Source organism: Macrobrachium nipponense, chromosome 21 (genome assembly GCF_015104395.2).
Source record: "Macrobrachium nipponense isolate FS-2020 chromosome 21, ASM1510439v2, whole genome shotgun sequence".
In the NCBI taxonomy this organism is placed as follows: Eukaryota; Metazoa; Arthropoda; class Malacostraca; order Decapoda; family Palaemonidae; genus Macrobrachium; species Macrobrachium nipponense.
Genome location: NC_087212.1, coordinates 48,422,322 through 48,435,662, shown reverse-complemented (window position 1 = coordinate 48,435,662; position 13,341 = coordinate 48,422,322). Strand labels below are relative to the sequence as shown.

At 37.1% G+C, this 13,341-nt stretch overlaps 1 protein-coding gene across 1 annotated transcript in view; it reads left to right on the top strand.

Moving 5' to 3' along the window:
- The window catches only part of LOC135198018 (probable chitinase 10), a 156,136-nt gene that overhangs the window by 127,074 nt on the left and 15,721 nt on the right, over positions 1 to 13,341 (top strand). Inside the window, exons 3-5 of the mRNA XM_064225371.1 lie at positions 5,782 to 5,978; positions 6,442 to 6,537; positions 8,397 to 8,634. Coding sequence (XP_064081441.1) covers positions 5,782 to 5,978; positions 6,442 to 6,537; positions 8,397 to 8,634 — 531 coding nt within the window. The remainder of the gene's footprint in view (positions 1 to 5,781; positions 5,979 to 6,441; positions 6,538 to 8,396; positions 8,635 to 13,341) is intronic.

Genomic DNA, 13,341 nt, shown 5'->3' with positions numbered 1-13,341 from the left:
TTAGGATGCGCGACATAACTTTTGGGAATATCCAGTTATAAAAGCGTGAGCTCTCTCTCTCTCTCTCTCTCTCTCTCACACACACACACACACACATTAGCGCACCCAAACACCCACAAGCTATCTGACACACACACACACACACACACACACAAACAAGCTATATCAAACAAATACAGAAGTTCTCTCTCTCTCTCTCTCTCTAATTACATAGCGAGACGCAAACTGAGACGTCACTCGTGCCGACGAATCTGTCGATTAACCCGATTCATTCCAATCCCCTGAGAAAAGATTTGTGAGGAAAAAGCTCATTCCGAACAATCAAAAGTGAATAACGGGCAAATAACGGTCTTTCGTGCGAGCGTGAAGGTCGTGCGATTTGTGTGCTTGGCGTGCATAGTTTTTGCATGGATTGTAGCTCTTTTTTTATTTTTTTTCTTGTACATCGGACACATCCTCTACTTGGCCTTTGAAATGTGTCTGATGAAATTGATTAGTAACTGTTATTTGTGCCCCAAGAAGAATTCTTATATTCGTATGATCTTGCTCTTTGTGTGTATGTGCGTTCCGCATTTCTGCCCTTTTTCCGGACTGGATTTGCATGATTACGAAAGCAAAGGTGTCCATTACTGTTCGTATGTGTAGGGATGTATGTGCGTTCTGCATTTCTGTCTCCTTCAACAGAAGAATTTGCATGACTATGAAGGCCGAAGTGTCCATAATTAATATGCTGATTTCCCAGGCTTTTCTCAATTGAAAGGGAAAGCAAAAAAGACTTTTATTATCTTTTTCCTTCTCTTCTATTGCTCGTTATGACATTCTTTAGATTTCTTGGTCTGTGGATCCAAATCATTTTAGTCTGTGAATTGTGAAACACAATGCCGTAGCGGAATACTGAGCAGAAGGCAGTGCTAGAAATGTTAGCTAGGTGAAAGATATTTCTTTTGTTATGCTAAGGTTTTCCTCTAATTGGGTATGACTTTACAGTTACGTCTTTCTCTTGGTATTATTATTATTATTATTATTATTATTATTATTATTATTATTATTATTATTATGGCTCTCTTTCTCATGTTAGTGTTATTTTTATCATTATTATTAACATTACATAATATTATTAATAATCTATCTTACTTCTCGAGAGCTCTAGCACAGAGCCCAGTACGTTTTGGCGCCACCCTTTTGGTGCAGATCAGTTGGCTCCACCGTTTTGGCGATAGACAGTTTGGCGCTCGTTATTTTGACGATGAGCTCTTTTGGCGCCAATTCACAATTCAAACAAAAATTCGAAAGTTGATAGATTAGTCCATCGCGTGGTAATTGTTTTCTCAAACATTAATATATTTGCTTAAACGTTCCCTCCTTATACCACACATAAGATTCATGTAAAATATTTACCCAGGTCTTTTTACCAAAAATAAAAATTCTCTCATCATCTTGACCACTATCGCCAATTAAAAAGTCTTCAGGTTGACCACCGTTCGTCACATAAAATTAATACTCGTCAGGGATTACTAACTCTCTTGAACTAACAGAATTTGCAGGAGCAGAATATAATTGATTTCGTTTCCTTCGTACAATTTTTTTTTTTTCATGGCATCAGAAGTTGGTAGTGCTGCCAGAGCAGCTTGAGAACTGTTTTCAGTTATATTTACGTTTTACACTTGTTTTGATTTTAGCAAACCCCACACTTACTGATGAAGCACCATGAGAATGTCTGCTCACTTCTCTTACTATCTCATGGTTTTTAGTGTGAATGCAACTTTTACACTCGGTCTTTAAGTCACATATCCAAAACTTTACAGAAGGATCGTTTTTGCTATTATCAAAGACATATGTAACCGACGTGTGCAAATTTTGGGTTGTCTCTCTTGCTTAGAATGATTTCAGGCATTTTTAGTATGGGCTGTATAAAACAACAGAAAGAAAATTGTATTGCAGTTTTCCCAGATAAAGAGACAACGGGGTTGATTATATAACAAGTGTTAAACGAGAAAACTATTTCAAAACGAGAGACTAATCTACGTTAAGAATAAATGACAACGGGGGAGACCCATCCCTCTCTCCCCCCAACCCCAGAAATAAAAAAAAGCGAACCGATGCAAGAGTATTCATGAACTCTGTATGTCAAAAGTAATATATTTCTTGTGTGCCTGAACCAGATCAAGCAAGTTGGGGTCAGGGCTAAGTAGCAGTAAGAGTCGGAGTGAATGAACTTCTCGTTGCATAACTTTCCGCTCTCTTATTCGGCGGCGTTGCTATGATACGTACAGCTCTCAGAAAGTGGTCTTTGTCAGAGAGAGAGAGAGAGAGAGAGAGAGAGAGAGAGAGAGAGAGAGAGAGAGCCATTACGATGTATTCTTTAACACAATCTCTGTACGCAATGTTCTTCACCCTGACGACAATTTTAAACGAAGAACATATACAAATAAAGAAGATGCATAATTTCATTCCACTGGAAACGTGGACAGTATATAGTAGTAGTAGTAGCAGGGATTTTCCTTTGAAACGGCTCCATATCAGACATTCAACGGACTTGTTCCGGCAGTGAAAGTTTGTCCCGCCGAGATCTCTGGCAGATAATGTTTATTCAGGATGGCTCGTCCTGGGTATTATTACGCCTGCCCGGTTGGAGCTGAATGGGAACCCAGCACTAGAGTGATTTGATCAATCCTACTTGTCGTGTCTCGTTTTATGATCATTGATAAGCATCGTGTTATATCCTATCTTCATTACATACTCATCTCTGAAAGGATTTGTAGGGTGAGATTATTTCTTTTGCATGGAGAGTTCAATCGTATTTAGTTAACAATATTTTAAATCTACTTATTAAGACGGTTAATCTCGTTGATTTCAATCGGATTTAGATAGCAATCTTTCAAGTCTGCTTATTAATATAGCTGTTTCGTTTCTCTGGTACATTCTATTCATTGAAGTTTTACAGCTATTGTTTGAGGCACTGCAGAATTTTAAAGTCAATACTAGTTTGGGTGCAATAGTAGCAGTACACTTTGGTTTAGTGAGATTAGTTATGGGGGACTGGTCACGAATTTCGGCACAGAAATAAAATAAAATAGAAAACATGTGGTATGAGTCTCTTTTAAAGACAACATGGGAATCTCTAAATTTGCTTTGTGGAGAATTGCCGTATGCATGTCATGGCTTGACTCAAATTCCTTCTTCTTTTTCTTTTTCTTCCTCTTCTTCCTCTTCAGGCCGAATGAAAAAAGTTATTTTCGTTTTTATATGTATTGCAGAATCACGATCCATAACTGTGCAATACAAGTTTAGCATGAATATGCATCAGATAGCAAGGACTTGGTATATTTGGTGTAACGTGTGGTATAGCACGAATGCAAATTAGGCCGATGTATTATTCAGCCGAGTCTTTACCTATGCAAAGTCTCTCATAAAAGGATATGGAATAGCGTGTAAGGTTTGGGACTCGCCCCGCTATCTTCTTCCGTCCTAATGCCAAAAGTCTGCTTCCCTTTCTCTTCCGTTTTCGCATACACCCACACGGCAGCTTTCCAAGAGGGATTTTGCTTCCTTTTTGAAACATCAGCCCGTCAAGTTTTGCAGCTCTTCTAGGATGGCATGGAAAAGGATACTGTTACTTTCCTTTCCTTTTCTTTTCACTTTCATCACTTTCAGATTAGTGGTTCTTCAACTCCCTGTTGGAATGGCGACCACTACTTCTTGTTTGTCTTTGCTTCTTTTATAATTATTAGTGAAGTTACTTACACTTTGCCATCCATTTTATCCTAAGTATTTACGTCTCACTTTTTGGCCCCTGAAATTTTATAAATTCATATTTGCCGAAGACGTTGACGAACGTGAAAATTCAGCATAATTTTTGCAACTGCCATTTAGCTCTCACTTCTGGAAGTCCTGCTGCTGCTTCTTGACTACATTCTCTTAGTTCTTAATTCTACAGGAATAACCCCAGTACAATGTGTACTCGGAAAGACACCCAGCGAATTCTTACAAAGTGTGCATACATGCATATGTATGCACACATGCTTTAGCAAAGCCCTTTATTGCAATATATTTGCAGTCATACGATGCTTTGATCGTTATTTGATGTTTTTCCTATCTGTATAATATATATATATATATATATATATTATCTATATATATATATATATATATATATATGTGTGTGTGTGTGTGTGTGAGTGTGTGAGTGATGTGTGTGTGTGTGTGTGTGTGTGTGTGTCTGTCCATTAGATCCTCTTCATTAAGGATAGGCTAAACAGCCAGCCCCGTCATCTTCTCTTCAACCATACCTTTCACCCAAAGTAATCTGATGCCATGGCTGAGGTGATAGCTCTCTCTCTCTCTCTCTCTCTCTCTCTCTCTCTCTCTCTCTCTGGACTGATGATCTCTAAATAAACTACGTCGGAACCCTTTAATTTTTCTTATTCTTTAGGATTATTTTCTACTTCCTTGTGAAAAATATTCAAAACATTTTCCAAATCTCCCGTCGCCTGTGATATACTTTTATTGACTTTATATTGTATGCTCTGGTCTATTTCAACTTTTAGTTCTATATTGTCAAGAGGGTTTTTATAATTATGTCTGGTCATCTGGAGGTTTGTATTCTATTTTTCATGCGTCTTGGGGATCCTAATACAGGTATCCTTCTTCCGAGTCACGTATCTAAATAGGGTTTCCTGTTTGACACCTATTGGAGTGTCCAAGGTGAACACGAAGTCCAGATCATTATGGTCCCTGCGCACGCCAAGCAGGCCGGGCAGTTTTACAGCGAGAATCGCACATAAAACATGTAGAAACCAGAGTTACGGGTGGGGAAATGTGGGAACTTGTGTAATTACACACTCGTGTAATTACGCATTATGTGTAAGTTTTGGAACATGGTTAGTTTATTGATTGTTGACGTTTGGAGAATGTAATAAATGTGGTTTATTTTCGCGTATGCTAGAAATACCAAATATTCGATTTGTCAAGTTAGTTCTCTGTTGTGTATGGAACTTTTGCAAACATTTTTCCTTAACAATTATAAATTCATTTATAATTGGTGATTTTTTTATGACTGCCCTCCGGATAAATGATTTATGCAACTGATACATTTTGAATATTTTTCAAGGCATTTTAATTGACCACCATCGCAGTGGTAAACATCGGAAAATGATTTGCACTTCGATTTAGCTTTAGAGGAACAGTTTTTCGGTTGCTTGGTTTTACAAATGAACGGATTTCTTAATACTATTTCAATGAAGTTTTTCATCAAGGCAAACAATTCAGAATCTCTTTTGTTGTCAGTGCTCAGTGAACCAAATTATCCACTCAGTCAAGCAAGACATTAAAGCAGTTTCCTGGACGCGAACGAAATGAAAGGGCCAATTCAGACCTGTCCACGACAAGTTGGATCAAAATTTGGCAACTATGATTCGTGTAGTCGGGGTCTTTTGGACACTGGAAAATAAAATGTCATTGTGGCTGCTGTTAGGATTTAATTATTATCATTATTCTCACCCTTTGATGCTCTTTTGTACTTTTCATTCAGTGACGTTTAACCAATAACTTAAATTTTAGCCCTTACAGATGCTTTCGCTGTAATGGTTGTTCCATGAAGCTCTGCTTGTTCATGTAGGACAATGTAAAGATCTTGGACCTAATTTTTTTTTGTTAAAGTTTTCATTGATAGGACGAAACCCCAAGGAACACAAATTATACCTTAGGATCTTTGGCTCTTATACGTCTTGCAAATGAAATGAGAATGGTTATAATCTTGATTTCCTCTATCCTCTTCCACAGACACAGCGGGAAGCCCTCGCAGGCGCTCGAGATTTAGGCCTAGGTTAAGGAAAGGCAACCAAGAAGCGGCGGAGTCTGTGCAGACGAGAACAGTAACCAACGCCGTGGGCAACGGAAGAGCCGACTCGTCCACATCCGCTTCCAACACCGTTGGGAGAAGAAGAGGCTCTACAGCATCGTCTGGGGACAGAGTCAGGGTCAGTGAAAAGCTGCGTTTTCTCAAAGAAAAATCTCAGCAGATTACATATTAGAGAGCTGTGCATAAAGGGAAGAGAAAGTACATTCATTATTTGATAATAATTGCAGTTTCCCCTCAATCTTGAAGACTAGAACTCATATGGCTTCTCGCAACATTAGCGACCTTAAATTGAGATTCCAGCCATCAAGTTTTTTTTTTTCTTTCTGAACGTCACACCTTTGAAGTTACCAGATCGTAAGGTGTTCTGTATGGCTAACTTAGATTTATAAATGACATCAGTGATATACAGTATTTATGTATTTTAAATCGATCATTCATCATGGATTTTTCGTCAGCAAAGGTTATGCGAATAATAATTCTGGTTTGAAAAACCTTCTTTTCCAGACACTTTCGGCAGCTGTAGAAAAAAAACGGCCTTTTTGATTATCGTAATTATCAAATTGTATTGTTTCTCATTACAGCTCAGGCCCCGAATCAGACCAGCAGCGGGGCCCAACCAGTCCAGCAGAGAGTCCAATGCGGTTGGTGTCAAGAACAGCGGGGACCCCGATTACAAAGTTAGTGAACTCGTCAGCTTTGTTTTGGTGACATGTTACCTGAGAAAATGTAAGGTTTGATCTCTGGAGTGCATCCCGACTCTTGGTTGCTTATGCTTGAAAAGAAGAAAATAATTTCAAAGAGATATTCGATGCATCTCGCATGTAATTGTCACTTTTAGTGATTTATGTGAAATGGCTTTAAGGCTTCAATTAAAGTGGATTAATGAAAGGATTAGAGCGCTATCCTGTTCATTGGTAGCGTATGCGTATTCCGTAAATCTTTTAGTCCATTTTGTGGAAGTTCTTTGGAGGAAATATTATCTCAGTGTTAAATCTCTAGATTATTTAATTTCATCTTATTTCATGAAATATAAAGTCTTTTCTATTTTTGCAGCAGGTTGTATGTAGGATTTATTTCTTCACAACTTGATGTTAATAGTCTTTTAAGATAATTATAATACAAAAAATGAATGGCCTGCATCGTGATAAACCGTCTAAAATTTAAGATATATTAATGTCTATTCTGTAATTTCCTCTCTCTCTCTCTCTCTCTCTCTCTCTCTCTCTCTCTCTCTCTCTCTCTCTCTCTCTCTCTCTCTCTCTCTCTCTCTCTCGAGGTAGCCTTCTTGTAGTCTTGCTTTTGAATTCTTTTATTTGCTTGAAACTGAATTTGGAAATATGTTCAAGTAACTTTGTGTTACTTTTACACGAGGGTGGATTTAGTTTTAAGTAATTGTAACCCCACCCTAGTTTGCTGAAGCCATATAAATATAAATACATGGATGATGTTATGGGGAACGGATGGCTGATTTATCAGTATTAGTCAGTCAACAAGTTTATAAGTCCACAATTTACATATTGGCTCAAATACGGTACAAGTCTTCTGTGACATCCTCAAAATACTAGTCCCACTTAAATCTTTGGAGAATATGATCAGTATTTAATATTACAAACGTTTAAGGTATAAGTAATAAGGGTAGAAATAAACTTATTATTTTATGGTGCAGTATCTTATGGGATTTATAGGACTCCATTGAGGGCTAAAATGATAGTGTCCTGTGACAATAAAAGCTACCTTTCACTCCAATGTAGGTTTTAATATCTAAGGTTAGGGATGGTAGCAAAAGATGTAGTAAATAAGAGAATATCAAGAATGAGAGTGTACTACCTGTGACAGCTCTAATGGAAAAGCAAGAGAAAGTATAGAAGAGGACGATACTGAGTGAATTGAATGTTGAATGTATGAAATATGAAATAAAAATTTTGCAAACAATAATATGGTTGGATGAGATGAGAAGTAATAGTGGAGGATAGATATGCATAGAAGCAATTCATTTGTGGGTTCCCCTTCGAGGATTAAATTATTTTTGCATTTGAAAAAGAAAGTGCTTAGATGCAGGAAAAATATGAAACTGCTGCAAGCGTTGGCGTTTGCCGACTTCGTATACAAACAGTGGGATACGTCAATCAAAATTTAAATGAACAATTAATCTGACCACGAACCTAATGAAAAATGACATAATCTATTTCTTTATCATTTTAATATTTTATACTTGTTTGTGTTGAATATATATTTGGTAATATTATTAATAATACATTTCCAGCATCTGTTATTTAACACTTGGAGGGAAACAAAATATTTTTGGGGGGTTGGGGAAGGTGACAATTGATGTTGTTCCCCCTGTATGAATTGATGGAAGAGCAGTTAAGGGCTTCTGGAAACAACGAAATAAGAACAAAAACCTTGACTTGTCAGGATCATTCTTTTTCACATCATATCTCTCTCTCTCTCTCTCTCTCTTTTACACTTTGAAGGCGATCCCATATGTCAAGTCACTTAATTTATAGTCTTTTTTCCTTCCCAATCTCTCGAACAGGTGGTATGTTACTACACCAACTGGTCCCAGTACCGGCCAAAGGTCGGCAAATTCCTCCCGGAACACATAGATCCCTTCCTCTGCACCCACATCATCTACGCCTTCGGGTGGATGAAGAAGGGTCGGCTGTCCTCCTTAGAAGCCAACGATGAGAGTAAAGATGGCAAAACAGGATTCTACGAACAGATCAACGGCCTCAAGAGTCAGAATCCCAAGCTCAAGGTCCTGCTCGCTCTCGGTGAGTTCAACGCTGGTTTGCTTGTTCGGTTACTCTCTCTCTCTCTCTCTCTCTCAATTTTTACAGTTTCTACTATTCATACATATATGCTTTTAGTCTCTCTCTGTCTCTCTCTCTCTCATTATAAATAGATTTCCTGCATGCTTTTAGCCTCGAGATGCAAGCAAGCGACGCCATTAATAAGGGCAGTGGGTCAGTAGGAAAGAAAAATTGGTTGTAACCAGTTTCCTTGATATATCAGTATATTTTGTTTGTTTAATCTTGTCATCTTCATTATCTTTATTACTTTCCTGGATATTTTTAGAATTTTTGGCGCCGGCGATTTGACGAAGAACAGAAAATCAGGTGTTTCTCATATATTTTCTCTCATCTTTTTACATGTTTTAATCTACTAGCTTTCACTGTACTATTAAAGTCTCGCTGTGTCCTAAGGGGTTGACTCTCTTCCCGAGGGAATAAGTAGGTGCCTCTCGAGAGGGCATCCCCACCGCACCAACAACTCTACAGACGCTACAAAAAGCGTACGACAATCTTTACCAGTGGCCGCAAATCCTTCTACTTCATATATTAAACATGACCTTCTGCTTTCCATAGAATGCCATTGTCAGATTTCACTAGCCACTAAATACGCCTCTGAGGACAAAGTCGTTACTTTCTGTTGATGGTAAGGCCATCCTATAATCAGTGTTACCGCTCGTTGATTAGGGATGGTGCATTCAAGTGACGTTTTAGTTACCGCTCACACCACAAACTATGATAAACTAACTTGGAACTGTCTTCACTCACCTTAAATAAAGTGACGGTAATTGAAGTTTTCATGGTCATTTCAATGAGTTTTATGTTCAACGATTAGCTCGCCTAATGATTTCGTCGTTGCGAATGTTAAGTTTCGCCAAAAATGTCGGCGAACGTAGGTACAAATATTTCTGTTAAATGTATTGTTTTCGCTTTCGTATTTCGGAGCTTTAGAGTCTTTCTCTCTCTCTCTCTCTATGTGTGTGTGTGTGTGTGTGTGTGTGTGCGCACTAATCCCCATCTGACCACTGGTTCGTTCTGCATGAGAAGATTTTTAGAACAACAGTTTTCCCGAGGGCTACAGTAGGTTATCACCTTCTCAGTTCTTCAATTTTCTCTCGTTTTCTTCTATGCTACCAGGTCCTGAAGATGTAAGAATGAATCTATATATGTAATTGAATTTCTTGATAGCACGCGCGCGCACACACACACACACACACACACACATATACATTATTTTACGACTACCTGACGATGGGAAGAGTTAGGCCTTGAAAGCTTGCAACTTTAGCGAACATAATCTCCATCAAATAAATGCCATCCTGTTCAAATGAGGTCCTGTTATTTTTTTTATGAATGCACAGTACAATTTTGCAAGTGATCAAGCTTAATATTACACATGCATATATATATATAATGTGTGTGTATATATATATATATATATATATATAATATATATATATATATCTATATATATATATATATAGTATATATATATATATATATATATATCATTGGCTCCAACACCGTGCATCGCAAAGTCCCTCAGTGATCTCCCGCCACTTTACCCTCCCTGTGCTTTATCTCTCGTTAATCTCCACTCACAAGGAGCCTTCCTTTTAATATTCCTCATTCAAGTATGTAGGGGATTTGAGGCTCTTCAGGTGCCCACAGAATCTCAACTGATAAGTAACACTTGCTATTCTACCAATGGCTGTACGAAGGGCATGTTCAAGTCATCTCCATCTCCCCAACAACATGATCTCGTTCAACAACTTTCCTTAGGGTATCATTTCTAAGTTGCTGTCTGACCTCTGCTGTAAGCTTTCATCTCAGATCGACAAAATCTTTTAGATATAATTTCATTGGCATACTAGATTTATGTGCACTTAAATTCACTATGCTAATTTAGCAGTTTTTAGTCTTTCGCTAAATTCAAACTAGAGAACCTGTAATGGATTTCATTGTTCGTAAATCTTCGGTAGATTTAATCATATAAATTCTTTTCTTCTAATAGTTATATATATATATATGACTGGTAAAAGTGTTCTGTAACAACAGAATTCCATCTAATAAAAGGAGCCCATAAAAACACCAAAATGTAGAGAGAAAAGTACTATATTTCAGAGACTGCTGTCTCTCTCTTCAGGTATATGAATGAGAAAAGTTTACAGAAAAGGTGGTATTTATACCAAGAGATTCGTCCACAAGTAAGCCAATTTAGGTCACCCCCGCTGATAATCTTCCTTTAATCTTCTTAAGCGTTGGTTGAATGAACACTGCGTCGACGATGTCTGATGTCCAATTCCCTTTTGAGATGTTCATTACCTGCTTCTCTTTTATTAAGGCCGATTCCATCATTTGACTCTTGTACCGGCAGTTGCTGCTATAAATTACACGTGACATATTCCAGTTTATTCTATGGTTATGTTCATTTATATGATTGAAAATAGCCGAGTTCTGTTGTCCATACCTAACTAACATTTTGGGATAATAAGTGGGGTAATTTTAATGAATTCCTCTCAAAATTAAACGCATTAGTGCCCAGCATCAAATTTAAAGTTGAATGGGAAACAGACAACAAAATTCCTTTTCTTGATGTTTTAATAATCAGAGACACGACAGAATACAAATTTACCATATACAGAAAACCAACGTTCTCACTTTCATATATTCACTACTTTAGCTATCATGACAATGCTATCAAGATAGGTCTAGCTAGCAACCTATTCTTAAGAGCCTTACGAATTTGTTCCCCAGATTTCCTGGAAAAAGAATTTGAACTAATTCGCAAGCAACTTTCATCTTTAAAGTATCCTGACCATATAATTGAGAAAGCAATTCAAAAAGTAAACGTAATTTTCTACCGACCCCCTAAAGACAAGACCAGAGACACACCCAACAATAAAATAAAAATTCCCCACCTGGAGACGATTAAGAGAGTAACTCACACCCTTGGGAAATCCAACCCTTTTGCATTTACCTACCCAAATACCTTAGCCAAATCCCTGATTAACGTCCAACAAAAGACATCGCCCAAAGACTCTGGGGTATATGAGATCCCATGCCAGGACTGTGACCGATCTTACATCGGATTTACAGGTAAATCACTTCCCCAGAGATTAATACAACACAAACGGTCAGTTAGGTATGGACAACAGAACTCGGCTATTTTCAATCATATAAATGAACATAACCATAGAATAAACTGGAATATGTCACGTGTAATTTATAGCAGCAACTGCCGGTACAAGAGTCAAATGATGGAATCGGCCTTAATAAAGAGAAGCAGGTAATGAACATCTCAAAAGGGAATTGGACATCAGACATCGTCGACGCAGTGTTCATTCAACCAACGCTTAAGAAGATTAAAGGAAGATTATCAGCGGGGGTGACCTAAATTGGCTTACTTGTGGACGAATCTCTTGGTATAAATACCACCTTTTCTGTAAACTTTTCTCATTCATATACCTGAAGAGAGAGACAGCAGTCTCTGAAATATAGTACTTTTCTCTCTACATTTTGGTGTTTTTATGGGCTCCTTTTATTAGATATTATATAATATCTATATGATATATCTGTATATATAATATATATATTGTATATATATCTAATTAATGATCATAATTATAGATATAATATAGTATATATATACATATAATATATATACAAGTATAACATACACATTGAATTATATATATAGATAGATATAATATATATATGTATTATATACTAGATATCTTATTATTATTTTATGATACATACCGACCACCCACGTGTGTGTATGTATATATATGTCTGTGTACATATATTTATATTTCTAAGAATTCATTAAATTGTAAGAGAAATCTGAATACAATGAAACTGTTCCTAAAGACAGCTAACCTACTGGTGTTCTGCGAAATTTAGATTTTTACAAATAGCTAGGCGATCTTGTCATATATGTTCAATAAAAAGCAATTTGATACGTGCAAAAAAAAAAAAAAAAAAAAAAAAAAAAAAAAACACCCAGGAGGCCCGTTAACAAAATGAAAGCTAATTAAGGTTGCTGGATAATGAAAAGTTTCTCCACAGCTGCCAGGAGCGAACATGGTACTTTTTGTAGAAGGGGTTTCGAGGTCACGTGAACTAAGCAGCAATGTCTTCCCGATTTCTAAGTAACAGCGTTCTTTTTTTAAGTCTATTAATACGCAGGTCATAAAATTTGCGCGTATATCTTCCTTTTTGAAAAAATACTGGTGTTCATTTGCAAAAAATAGGAAATGGAAATTGAGCAATGACGTTTTTTTTTATATCCTTACAGTATTTTTTTCCGTTAAGGAAGGCTCTTCACTTAAAAAGAAAGATATATCAGTGCATTTTTGGATACTCTCTCTCTCTCAGTGGATCAGAATTCTGTAAATTGATAGAGAAATGAAGGAAAGAAATTAAAAGAAACTCGAGACTGACGTATACCGACGTACTTTCTACGCCCCGAAGTAAACATAACGGCCCTTCAAAATGCCAAGAAGTTCTAGCTTAAAAGTATATTACAAAAAATGGGCTTTTTAAAGGTGAAACGACCGACGCTGGCATAACACCGCCTAAATCAGTTTATAAAGTACAGCAGCATTCCTATCTCGAGAGTAAGTTAATTACTACTCAGTTATCTAGAAGTTTTATCCCAGCTATAGCTAACATGGGGAATAGTTT